The sequence below is a fragment of the Caretta caretta genome, chromosome 6 (genome assembly GCF_965140235.1).
Source record: "Caretta caretta isolate rCarCar2 chromosome 6, rCarCar1.hap1, whole genome shotgun sequence".
NCBI lineage: Eukaryota > Metazoa > Chordata > Testudines > Cheloniidae > Caretta > Caretta caretta.
This window is the reverse complement of record NC_134211.1, coordinates 128140829-128154626: the sequence shown is the minus strand read 5'-3', so window position 1 is coordinate 128154626 and position 13798 is coordinate 128140829. Positions and strand designations below refer to the sequence as shown.

Here is a 13798-nt window from a genome sequence, read left to right as displayed (position 1 = left end):
AGCAGCCTCTGGGACCACCAAGAAAAGAATCCGTTGGAAAAGTCATTTCTATTCATTTGTGTTGGTTAATGGGCAGGTTGATGGGCCAGAATTATTTCCCGCTCTCCACACTCTCTAAGTGCATTAGCTTACATGCAGAAAATGAAATAGTCTCCCAGCATTAATGAAATCTCAGTGCTAAAATATGCTGGGAGAAGAGGGAACAGCCTTCAAGGGAATCTAAGTGGGTTGAGTTAAGAGTTAAAGTTTTGAAGGATCGGCTGCTCAGTAAATGGTCCTGGAGTTAGCAGTTGCAGAGCACATCAGCTGCTTAGAAATGCACAGCACTGCAGCAGGACATAATACCTTTCCTGTTCTCTGGTGAGACTGCTTTGGTTTCTGTCACACAATATCCAGAATTGTACAGGGTTAAACCATATGATACAATAACCGCATTCAAAGATCTGCATGATGGGGAGCACTGATTCAGAAAACCAGCTCTCTACACGAAACTAGCCGTACCATTTGGGGGTTGGGTAATTAAGAGGCTGGCTTTTGAATATGAGCTAATAATCAGCTATCTTCCTGAACCTAATTAGTTTTCCTAACAGGGAAAATGCATTAGTGTTGGGGTTCCCACCTCCCTTGAGTTTTTTTTCCTCCTTCCAGCCTCACTTGTTTCACTGGCTTCAGCCAGAGTACTAGGTAAAAGCAGGTTCAGCTATGACATACAGCCATCAATATTGCTAAAGCCAACAGCCATTAATCTCCTTCTCTGGTTAGCTGCAAGCATGCAGCTCAAAAACAAAAGCAGCAATGTGGCTGAGAAAAGTTCTTTCTTGACAAGACATGACCACCAGTTTATGTTGAATGGCTGGCTGTATTTTCTATACAGGATACTTAATCAGACCCCCAAACCAAGTTGCCATATGGAATGCAAGGCTCCGTTCTTATTCTTAGATCCACTGATTGATTTTAAATGTGCATCTTTGTAAAACATTAAAAAATATTTTAAAATTAAGCCTATTGGATAAGGCTTTTAGCAGGCATTAAAAAAAAAAAAAAAAAACAACACCAGGAGCAATCTCTCTAATGTTTAGTGTCAGGAATGCTCACCCTTCCACATTAGTCACTGCAGCAACGGAAAAGGATCATCCTTCACTTACCAAGGGTGCTTCTTGAGAGGGGGACGCTTCCCTGTGTGTATTTAGTACTACAAGATACTGCTTTCCAGCTGGCCATCGCATAGCTTTGGCCCATCTCAACAATACTCTTCTCTCCTCTGCCCCAAGCACCGTGCCTATGCTTTTCAATGTCTCTCTCTTTTCTTCGGGTTTCATTTATAAACATTTTGAGGAATACTACTACTGTTACCCAGGCCTGTCGGTGGGGTTTTTTAGCTCTTTTAATTATAGAAGCGGTTATAAAATTGTGTGTGTGTGTGTCTGTGGAGAGGGATACATATTACATACACATGCCTCTCTTTATATGAAGATACCTGTCTTTACACACACGAACTTGCACTCACCTTCAGCAGCATTTTGACGCCTACAAATTGATGGACATTTACGATTACTAAGGGCCGTGTCTTTCCTGGTCATGGGAAAAGCGCACGGAAGTAACAGAAACATATAAAAAGAGAAAAGATGTGCAAGACACAGGCAAACAATCTGTAGTGAAACATGGAGGAGCATACAGCTGGAGGTCTGACCACAAAATACAGCGAGGAAACCTGTGGAGAGCAGCCTGTGGCACTCACTGTGCATAGCAGAGATATACCTTCTTCTGGGAAAGGAGACTGGGTTGCATTTATGTAATCTGTGGCTGTGAGCCTCTTGGAATTTGCAAATGAGCCTCCCTCCCACCCACACATGCTGTTTTCAGACAGCCACTGTAGGCCTGGTTAAGCGATTGCTACATTTAGATTATAGATCTCACCAAAATGTTTACAGCTGCTCATCTCAAGTTACTTGTGCAAATTGTTACACAGTTGGAATGTTTGTCTCTACTATAACAGGTAGTGATTTTCAGTGCCTCCTTCCATTTTTCCTCCAGGTCACACCCCGCACCTCTGATATTATAATTTTGGCAGTTCATCCAGGTTGTGACATTTCCCTGCTGTAATTCAGTTTGGTGTAATATCACGCAGAAGGTTGTGGTTTGCAGTCAGACTTTCCAGGATAGATTTGTAGTAATTTGCTACACTCTTCATTCTGCAGCCTGCAACGCATGGGAGTACATGACCCCAAGACATAATGGTTCGCAGGGCCTGGAACAATACAAACCATTTATAACAGATCCAAAAGCCTGTCAAATTCTGCATCCTTGGCCTAAAGAGCTTGTAAAATTGACATTAAGAAATTTGTTCTCCCATCTTTACTATATCATTCATCTTTACAGAACACTGTTTCTTCAAGGTATCTAATAACAACTCTTTGTGCCCATGTGAAGCCTTCTCACCAACATACTTTTATACTGCACTGCAGCTCTACTGTAGAATAAAAATATGTAACAGTAATGTTCTGAGTACTTACTTTTTATGCTTTAGTAACCATGCATGGCATTCAGAGATATATAATTTAAAAAGGGAAAAGTGCATGCAGCTCTTGAGTTTCTCGAAGGGTTATTTTGCAGAAAATAAGCTAGCTAAAATTAAGGAGGTGAAATAAAGATGAGAAAAGCCCCATTTTTTTCAGGCCTTTTGGATCTTTGTATTACAGTGGTCCAGGGAATAGGGGATTGGGCTAGGAGTCAGGTAGATCTGAAGTGTGTTCCTAGCTGTGCCGCTGACCTGCTGTGTGACCTTGGGCAGTCACTCCACCTCTTTGAGCCCGTGTCCCTACCCACGCAAAGAGCTTGTATACATGGCATTAAACGGGACTACGCAAACAGGTACCTTCCAGTTCACACTAGAAGGGTCTACACGGGACAGTTCCAGCGCAACACTTCAGGGCGTGCTCCAACTCACACCCCCATAGTCCGCGCTGACGTTAGTCAGTCTTCCAGGCTCACCTGGAATATTATTAATAATTTTAATCAGAACTAGTGGATAGAGCACTGGGCTGGGACTCAGGAGCCCTGGGTTGTAATCTTGGCTCTGGCACTGAGCTGCGAGGTAACTGTGGATAAATCACTCCGCATCTCTATGCCTCCATTTCCCCATCAGTAAAATGGGAACACTGAGACTGACCTCCTTTGAAAAGCTCTGAGAGCTACTGATGAAAAGCACTACGCAAGAGCTAGGTATTATTACTACCACTCATAATACTTTGAAGTAACGTTAGTTTAAAACAAATGTATAATCGCATTTATCTTAAGACAGTGAACTACATTCTTCTGGGATCTTGGAATCTATGTTCACATGGATCGGTGGTTTGCATTTTAAAATACGAAGGGCCAGACACCACTGTTACCAGTCAGTGGCGCTCCAGTGAAGTCCAATGGCATTTCGACCTGTTGAGAAACTGGCACAAAGACAGGAGATATTAAAAAACGAGAAGGGAAAAGGGAGTAAAATTTCTTTTCCTACTACTTCAGTCAGGTCCATTTTTTGGCATTAATTATTGTCATTATTTATCTATGAGTTTCGTTAAGTGGGAGGGTGTACACAAATGAGGATGTAGTCCCTGCCCCAAGGAGATTACAATTGGGCATGATCCTGCTGTCATTGAAGTCAGTGGAAAAAATCACATTAAACTGCAATGGCTGCAGGACAGGCCGCCCACATGTTCAGGATTCTCGGTGCAATATTGCCACTAGTTTTCCAGTCAAAGAAAAAAGAAAAAAAACTAGGAACAAAAAGATTTCAGGTACCATTTTCAAAGGCACGTATATTTTCAAAAGAGATTTAGGCCCTAAGTTGCCTAAGCGTGCCCATGTCACTTTTGAAAATGGAACCTCGGCAATTTGGAACATTTTACCTTTCCTCCAAATTACTCTGGAAAATCCCACTCTGTATTTCCAACAGCTCCCACTGGAGCTAACAGGAGCTTTATGATGACTGTTTCACTTCAACAGGAGCCGACTTAGGCGGATGCTGAGCACTTTGGAAAGTTACTGTTCCATAATGTTGTGACAGATGTGAGACCTGGTCTTCAAAGGATTACCTTGAACAACGTGCCAGACAAGAATGGACTCTTAAAACAAAACCATTACATGGTTTTCATGGGGTTATCCAGACTCCGGTTATGCAAAACCCAGCCTTTTGAAGCTACGCCCTGAGGAGTGAGCTATTGTCTGCTGATCACCTCTTACATGAGGATAAGATCAAAGACCTAAGCAGCATAAGGGAAAGACTGAACTATTCATAATTGTTCTGATTCTGAACTTGAAACAGTTAGGAACTTGTCACCAGAGGGAAAACCCAGTTCTGGGTTTTGATGGACTGACACCGACCAGAGCCTGAGGTTGGAGTTGGGGTGATCTCTGGTGAGCTTTTTTTTAGCATGTATGCAGGTTCTTTTATTGTTTTTAATGTTTTCCCTGTAATGCTTTCACCTTAAGAATAAACGTGCTTGCCTAGAGAGAGCTGTGTGGTAATTTATAGCTGTAGGCCATTACACTGTTCATAGCCTCTGGAGAGAAAAGGAAAGTGCAGATGCTGGCCTGTACAGGCAGTCTGGCTTACAGGGAATATTACAGCAGAGGCAGGGAACCGTGCAACTGGAAAACCCCAGTCAGGAGAGAGAGAGTCGTGTGCCTCTGCCCAAGAGAGGTGGTGGCTGAGGAACTGGAAGCCTAGACTGGTGTCCTTGAGGAAGAAATACATATGCTGTTGCCCTAAATGGGTATATATATATTTTTTTTTTAAAATGAGGAGGTTGCCAATGAAAAACAAGACCGAGTTTAATGTATCATTTTAAAATATCATATGTTCACTTACAATTGAAAAAACACTTTGTCTCCCAACATCATGAATATCTGCAGGTCCCTGGTCCATACAGAGACCAAGTATAATGTGCATTACAGAATGACAGTAGATCACATTTAACTCTTATTTACAAAGAAGTCTTAGCCCAGATGTGCAATCCTTTTTTCAGTAACGATTTCAGCAGAATTGTTAGCAACCAACTAAGGGCACGATCTCTTTCATAGATGCCCATGCACAACATATAAGTCTTAACAAATATTCTACAATGCATTGCAGAAGCTTATGCTCCAAGAAATCCAACAATGTGTGTCCCTGTGTTTGACAGGCGAATGGATGCACTGGTGGCACACAGAGTTTAATGCTTCAGTAATGCAAACGCCAAGGAAAATCCTCATGACCGTTCCTAATATTTTGAATTACATCGGATTTCAAAAAACCTCCAGCCACAAGTTTGCTTGCAGGTGCGTCATGGACACGAATGGCCTATTGCCTTCATGTGTGTGCGCACATGTGCCAAAAGCAGCGCGTACTAGAAAAATGACAATGATTCCGTAACATGTACGACCACAATACTCTTGTGAGAATGGGAGGCATGACAGCAATGTCACATCACTGAGATATGCTGCTTATGTAATGTGGAGCAGGAACTGGAAACACTGGGGCAAGTGAGAGACAGAGGAACACATTTAGCCCTACGCAAGCAAGTGCAACTTCTATTGTAGCTAACAGGGCTGCATCTACTTAGACCAGTAATTAATGTGACCCAGAGCTCCCTCATCCCCAGGCCACCCCTTGGATAATGAAGTAGCATGGGTGTCTCAGAGGTGTGTATTGTGATTATGGGGCGGGTGCAGCACTATGGTACCCTGCTCTTTGGACTTTCCGGCTTTTGTTGTTATGCCACAGCTTTATCGTAGATTATGGCTGCATATCGTATGTACCATGTTCTCCTGCAAACGTGCTGCAGCTACTGTCCATCCAGCATGTGCTTCTCTTCTACTAGGAGGGGGTTTGTTTAGCCTACCTTTCGAAACCATTTGTAATAACCATCTGATGAGCTAAACAAAGTGCTGATTTACATTCTGGACCATGCGTTTGAAGGCACTGAGGCTGCATGGGGAGGGAAATCGGCACAGATTTTGGCCCTGTAATTTCCAAATGCACAATATCAGTGTGGACAAACTACTTGCATTCATCTAATCTGCTCCTCCCGGCTGCAGTTCAAATTCCCGTCCATTTGTACCAATATAAACCTTGCAAAGCCAGCTCTCAAATCGAGGGTCCTCCACCACCCAGAGTAATGCATTATGTTTTTAACAGGTGTGCACCAGTACAAGACAGAGAAATACAGATTGATCTTAGATGAGGTGATTCGCAAGCCACGGTAAAGAAATGTAACATAGCTAATGAGAAGAAATGGTCCAACAGTAACATGTGCCCTGTAAATTGATCCCTATATTGGCCACTCCAGGCTGTGATATGTTACACATTCCGGTAGTCCTGGTTGTCTCTTTTACCGCCCTGCATGATTTCTACAGCAGCCACTCTCTAACATGCACCAATTTGCTTCCCTCTCCATGTCTAACTGGGATATTTGTCTTCTCTGAATCTGCGCTGTGCCAACACGCTGGGTCAGCATTCCCGACACCAGGATGCTGTTGCCAGGGAAGGCATCTGAATGATAGAAATTCACGGGGAAATGCAAAATAAATACATCACAAAATCCTCCTCGGGGAGGGAGCCCCGACCGAAGTGCAGGCTCCTGGCAGTGCTGAGGGGGGGCATGAGCCCAGCTGGCTGAAGGGAGGCCCTGGCTCCCCGCGCTACGCACCCCTTGCAGAGGAGCTCCCAGGACCCCTGGAGGAGCCTGGGCTGGACTTGGCCGTGAATTGGGAGCCCCGCAGACCTTGGATCCCCAGGTGGCTGCGGACGCGTGGCTCGTTCGCCAGGGAAAGCTTATTTCTAGCCTCCCCCGTCCCTCCCCAAACGTCGCCTGGGGGCTTTCTCCGCGTTTGCTCTGGCACCGGGGGACCGGGGTGAGTCCCACTCCGGCCTCGCTGTACCCCCGTTCCTGCACCCCAGAGCTGGATGATCCCAACCCCACGGCCAGCCGGCGGAGCACCGCGGCCGTGTGGCGCCCACGAAGAACGGACCCTGGAGGGAGGGGAACGGCAGCGCGCCGCCAAATCGCTCGCTCCCCGCTCCGGAGCGGGGACTCCGTTTCCGTTCACACGGCGGCTCATCGCCGCCGCGCGGCGGGGAACCGGGGCAAATGGGTTTACAGCGGATGATCAACGGGTCTCTTAGCTCCCAGCCCAAGCACCCGCTCCCTCCTCTGCCGCACACGCTCCAGATGGGAAGCGAGGGCTGACAGGACCCTGGACCGAGCCCCCAGACGTACTGTTTGCAGCGGGGGTCCCCCCTCACCCCACCCCCGGGAAGCCTTGAATCCGCGTCCATTCATCCGCTCCCATCCCCATTTCCCCCAAGTGGTCTCTGGCAGTGGGAACCCGGACTCTCTTCTGATGCCAGTGCTCATGGCAACGGGGGTGCCCAGAAAGCAAACTCCCTGCACTTCCCGAGCTGGAAAACCGAGCCCGGGCTCTCCGGAGAAGCGGGAGAGGGAGGTGATGAGCCGGGGGGGGGCATGCCGATGGGGGCGAGGGGGAGGGTATCAGGAGGCAGGAATCCTAAGGGATCCTCTCTCTGCAGACAGCAAGTTTGATCCGGCGCGCCAGGTCGGTCCCGTCCCCCAGCTAACAGCCACGGAGGGGCTCCAGTCTTGCAATGCACAATGACAACCGAGCAGTGCCCCCCACCCCAGCCCCATCTGCACTGGGGAGGGGGGGGGCGCAAACCCCTGCCTCGGCGGGGGTGAGCCCCACCTCTCCCTCGCCCGCGGCGGAAACTCCCCCTCCACCCCAGGTCAGGCTCGGGGGGCGGCGGGGGGCGGGACTCACCGTACACCCCTTGGCCGGAGATCCCCTCCAGCAGCACCGTCAGCAGCCAGACCAGCCCGTACACTAAATCCATCTTCGCGCCAGCATCCACATCTCCAGCCCCGGGCGGGAAGGAAGCGCGGGACCCGCCGCGGGCCGATGCCCAGCCCAGCGAGCGCCGAGCGGCTGGGCGCCCCGGGACAGGCGGGCGGGCGGCGGCTGCCCTCCCTCGCGGCAGCGGCGGGGCCAGCCGGGGGCCGGGGGTCGGTCGGCTCCTCGGCCCCGCGGGGTCCCCCCTCCGCCGGCTCCTCTCGCCTCCCCCGAGTCACTCGCCGGGCTCCGCGCAGCTTCCAGCCGCCTCCGGGGCCACCCCAGCCGGCCGCCGGCTGCCGTCAGATGCCATCGCAGCGCGGCTCCCGGGGCATGGTGCGCGGCGGGGGCCGGCAGCCGCGTGTCCTGCCCCCGGGCGCTCTCCGGGACCAGCCGCTCCGGAGAAGCGGCCCCCCCCCAAAAAAAAACCCAAAAAACGCCCCCCCGGCCGAGGGCGGCAGCAGCCCGCGGGGAGCCGATGCACACGGCTGCCCTGCGGCCCCCAGCCCGGGGCCCCCTCCCCAGGCAGCGGCCGGGGCTGGGGATCCGCGGGGCGAGCAGCGCGGGCGGGCGGCCGGGAACAACGCAGCAGCCGCCGCCGCCCGGGGCCACGCACCTGCCCCAGCCCTGCCCGGGGATGCAGCGTCCGGCAGCGGCCGGGCTCGGCGCGTGTGTGAGCGGCGAGGGGCGGCCGGGGCGGTCACGTTGCGCTCTGCGTGCGGGGAGCCGGGGCTGGGGAGCCGCAGCCCGGCGACGTCAAAGCCTGCGTGGCTCGGCTGCCTGCCGGCCCGCCTGCCCGCCCCCTCCTCCGCCCCCTTCCCCGCGCCGGCGCCGAGCTGCGGGGGGGGGGGGCCCGGCCGCCCCAGCCCAGGGGCAGGCCCGCCGAGCCCCCCTCGCACGTGGGGAGGCCGGATCGCAGCCGGGGGCGGAGGGGACCCTCCTGCCCCTACGCCCCCGCCCCCGGCTTGAAGGGGGGTCCCGTCAGAGGCAGGGTTTGCAGCTTGGAGCCAAATGGCTCCCAGCACCCCCACTCCACAAACTGTACCAGCGCCCCTGCAAGGGGAAGCTGCTACCCTCTCCTGGCGCTTCTCCTTCTCCAGGGGTAGCTCCTCAGCCAGCGGCTCTTCGCTGGGTCAGAGGCTGCCTTGCCCACCGACTCCTTCCACGCATTATTTTCATTAGGAGCCTGTTCTGTCCTCAGGACACTTTGCCTTCCTGGCCTGACTTTCTTCCCCTCCTTGGTGAGCGTCCTCAGTGTTTTCTCCCTTCCCAACATCTCCTCCGGGGCTAACATCACAGGGGGCCTGGGGCTGCTGGAAATGAGGATCAGCCACTAAGCTGGCTTGCCTTCTGGGCTGAGTGATGTGCCCAGAGGGATGGGAAGTCTGGCCAAACAGGTACATTCCTCCCCTGGTGTTTCCTCTCTTGGAAAATGCCTGGGAACTAGGAAGCAGGAGCCATCTACCACTTTCCGTGTGTATCCAGCCTAGCACCATGGGATCCCATTGATGGTTGGCCCTTCCCAACTACCCCACTAAACATGATTAACAACAGCACTGTCTTCACACAACGCACAGTCAACCTGTGGAACGCCTTGCCAGAGAATGTTGTGAAGGCCAAGACTATAACAGGGTTCAAAACAAGAACTAGATAAGTTCATGGAGCATAGGTCCATCAATGGCTATTAGCCAGGAGGGGCAGGAATGGTGTCCCTAGCCTCTGTTTGCCAGAAGCTGGGAATGGCCGACTGGGGATGGATCACTTGATGATTCCCTGTTCTCTTCATTCCCTCTGGGGCACCTGACATTGGCCACTGTCGGAAGAGAAGATACTGGGCTAAATGGTCCTTTGGTCTGACCCAGTAGGGCCATTCTTATGTTCTTATGTTAAATGTGATGGCCCCGGCAGCCCCCCATTGTGCTCTGTTTAAGGAAGGCCCTACTCTCCATCAACTCCACTGCTCTTCCACCCTCTTTATCCCCACATGGTCTTTTCTTCCTTCATATATTAGATCTGGATTGGGGCAGCCCCATTACTTGGGACACTGTAAAAACTTGGAAGAGGAAGAAAGCCCCTATCCCCAAGAGCCCACTAGCCAGGTTTAGGACATGACACAGCTGGGGGAGGGGGAGGGGGAAGAGGGTGAAAAAGGCAAAGAGTTGGAGAAGACGGAGCAGTGAGATGAGCCTATCGTTCAGTGTGGCACGTGCCTCCCCATTGGCAGGACCTGCCGGGGAGCTAATCAGTCTTCGCTAACTTGTGACCACTCTGTTAGAAATAGAGTCGAAGCACGGGGCATGCTCCGCCTCCGGGTGAAGGTCAGGGGAGTGCTTGGAAGGTCAACTGGTGTCTTGGGCTCCAATCCTGATCAGGAGTTGAGAGGGAATGTGAGGTGTTTGCCAGCTCCCCAGGTGCACCAGATATCTCTCCAAAGTAAGCCCAAAATGAGTTTGAACATGCTGCAAGACCCCATCTTTTCTCCCAGGCATGAGGGGAGGAGCAGTTTTTATGTGGGGGATGAACAGCTGTTGGTTGGGGAATCCAACATGAAATGGGGGAATGTCGCCCTCTTACTGCAGGTGAGTAGACTGAAGCCCTATTTTTAAGTGAAAATTTGAACCTTGCAAGTGTAGGGAGCAGACCCCTGTCTTCTGGTACACTGTTTACTTTGTATGGCCTGTCCACAGGAGCTCAGGTACGGGGCCAGCACGGGTTCAATTCCTATGTTAAGGCAAGAGTCAGACTACATCAATCTGCTCTTACGGCGCCGTGTCCTGTTAAATTCACTTACTGAGAACAGCCTCCCTTTGCTCCTGGGACCGAGGGCCGACTGGACAGCAAGTGATTCTTCTTTCTTGGACCCAACCCCTGCCAGGTTTCTCCTGAACCCACGCCGCTCTTGAATTATCCAGAATTTACATTGGGGTTAGTGAGGTCAGAATCTGGCCCTTCCACTTCAGTTCCTATCGTTCCACACAGCTGAAAGCTGGGATTGTAAAACAGCTCTTTAAGGAAAGCTAAATTTCCCTCGTACATGCCTGCCTATATCAGTGAAGGATTAGTGGCCGAGGCCAACAAAAGATGACATGCTGGAAGAAGCTGCAGCCCTGTCAAAGTCTCTTGTGACACCCGTGGCCCAGCCGGGTCAACAGCATTAACGAGGGTTGGAATCTTTGCAGTCATTCTTTAATCCCGGCCAGCCGCTGAGCTCTCTTTCTGTGCTCCTGGTTTGCAGTGATGTAGTGCATTGGGGTACAAGCACACGGCACACTGTTTACCGGAGGTCAGAGCACTGTCCATACAAGCTGTTCTTAAATGCATTCATAAATGCTGCAGGCCAGGTCTCGGCTCCCACGGGGGCTGTTTTGGCTGGGCTATCCGAGTACTCCCAATGAGGGAATGTGCACCGGGTATACAGCCAGCATAACGAGCTTTGTGCCAATGCAAGGGGCACGGCAGGGGTCTGTGCTGTGCTCCAACAATTCCTGCTGCCCACACAGCCCCTTGGGGGTCAGGGCAGCTGTACCCGCAGCGGGCACCATCCGTTTCCACTGACTTCAGTGGGAGTTTAAAGCACTGATGGAATCTCGCTGGCCTGAGAATCTGGAGGTGGGAGGGTACATACAGCCGCATTTCCCTCCACCCACCCCACTCACCCATCCCAGATCGTGCATAGATAGGAGCGCAGCTGGACACAAGGATTCAGCCGTCTGATTCCCATGTTCTTTGTAAATCCAATAGCACGAGGAGGCTCAGAAGAACACTCGAAGCACAGCACACCGGGGCATTTGTACAGCGATAAAATCCACTTGCTTGTTACTCACTGATGAGCATCAGGGTTTGTGAAGTGCCAGGTACCAGCGAGTACATCTACACTGCAAACAAAAGCAAAGACAAACCTCCACGGGGCAGCAAGCCTCAGCCCAGGTCAACTGGCTCAGCCTCATGCTGTGGCACTAAAAACAGCAGGGTGGACGTTCCCAGTGGGGCTGGAGCCTGGGCTCTGACCCTCAATGACACGGGAGGCTCTCCGAGCCTGGGCTCCAGCTGGAGTGGGAATGTCTACACTGCTATTTTTAGCGCTCTAGTGGAAGCTCAAGTCAGTTGGCCTGGGCTTTGAAGCTTGCTGCTGCAGGGTTATTTTGGTGGTTTGTTTCTGGGTTTTTCCTTTGTTTGTTGCAGCGTAGATCAGTGGTTTTCAAAGTGCTGGGTCGTGGCACGGCAGGCACTGGGCCGCTCTGGTCAGCACCGCTGACCGGGACGTTAACAGTGCCATCGGCCACGCTGTCCAGCTACCTGTTCCGACACTGCGTGGCGCCCCGGAAGCGGCCAGCAGTGGGTCTGGCTCCTAGGCAGGGGGGCCATGGGGCTCTGCGCACTGCCCGACCACCGGCTCCACACTCCCATTGGCCGGTTCCCGGAGCCACGCGGAGCCGCTTGCGCACCTCCATCTAGGAGCTGGACCTGCTGCTGGCCACTTCAGGCACAGCGTGGTCCACAATGCCAGGACGGGTGGGAAGCCTGCCTCTGCACCGCGGCTGCGTCGCTGACCAGGAGCCACCAGAGGTAAATCCGTGCCCCAGTCCCCTGAGCCCCACCCCAAACCTGGATCCCCCTCCTGCACCCCAAAGCCCTCATCCCTGGCCCCACCCCAGAGCCTTCACCTCCAGCCCAGAGCCCTGATCCCCTCCCGCACCCCAGGCCCCTGCCCCAGACCAGAGCCCCCTCCCCCACCCTGAACCCCTCATTCCCGGCCCAACCCCGCAGCCCTCACCTCTGCACCCCAACGCTCTGGCCCAGCCCTGAGCCCCTCCCTTACCCCAAACCCCTCATCCCCAGCTCCGCTGGGGCACGGGCATCAACAATTTTCTTCAACTGGGTCCCTAGAAAAAATGTTTTAAAACCACTGGTGTAGATGAACCCGTACAGTCTACTCCACATTCCAGCATGACCCCCCAACAGACCATGCTCACTGTACAACCCCAGCTCTAAATACCTGAGTGGGCGTTTTGACCTGCCAATACAACTCCATTCATTACCCTTTCCATGAAAAAAAAATATAAAAAAATCAAACCAGCCTAAAATAGAGCCGTGTAACACCAAATACTAAGAGTATTTGCATGCCCCTCCTGCCTTGTCTAAGCTACGCAGACAGCAGTTCTGTACCGGAATACAGAGTGCAGAGCCCCAGAAGCAAGCCACTCACACACCACCTCCGATAGACCAGCAGGTAACATTGTGAAGACAGAGTCCATAGTGTTTAAGGCCATAAGGTACCATTAGATCATCTGACGTGGTCATCTGTATAGCACAGACCATTACATTTCATCCACATACCCCTGTACTGAGCCCAAAAGCTTGGATTCGACTAAACCACTTCAGTCCTCAGGAGACTAATCCGTTGTGAGCCACAGGCAGAGACCGGGGAGACCAAGGTGTCTGCAATGTCCCAGGGCCTGGCAATGGCAGGGAACTGATCAGGTGAGACAGGCCAAGAGGATCCATGCAGGTAATGGAGGTGTAATGCTGCAGAGAGGATTGTTCCACATAAAACACTGGGTTCCACGGGGCTTGCTGGCTCCCTGCTTGCTGCAGCATGCACAGCAGGAAAAGCGTGGAGAGGAGGATTGCCAAGCCGAGTAACTTCTCATGCTGACTATGGCCAACAGCAGCCTCTCTCTGTCTCTGCTGTTACTGCCCCGCCCAGACAGAGAGGGCTCCGTTCACTATTCATTCTTCTGTTGCAGGGCAGGGCTTGTTGGGGATGCAGGGCGAGGGCTGAACCGGTACACGATTTAGCCCTAATGGGACAAACTGAAGGTTCTGCTCCCTGAATTCACAAGGCCCCGTAGATAAGGAGGATCAAGTGCCCCCCGCCCCCACTGGAACCTGTGGAGGATGAATAGCTCCTGCAGGAACC

General features: G+C 52.2%; 1 protein-coding gene across 4 annotated transcripts in view; it reads right to left on the bottom strand.

Annotated features, from left to right (window-relative positions):
• MDGA2 (MAM domain containing glycosylphosphatidylinositol anchor 2) overlaps positions 1–8292 on the bottom strand; it is a 691558-nt gene extending 683266 nt beyond the window's left edge. For 2 of the 4 annotated variants that reach the window (XR_012669125.1, XM_048853669.2), the window contains exon 1: positions 7810–8289. Coding sequence is in view for 1 of the 4 variants with exons in the window: in XM_048853669.2 (XP_048709626.1) it covers positions 7810–7882 (73 nt within the window). In the remaining 3 variants the exon portion in view is untranslated. Of the gene's footprint in view, positions 1–7809 lie in introns of all 4 variants that reach the window. The other 2 variants (XR_012669127.1, XR_012669126.1) reach the window with 2 other exon arrangements.
• Between the last annotated feature and the right edge of the window lie 5506 nt (positions 8293–13798).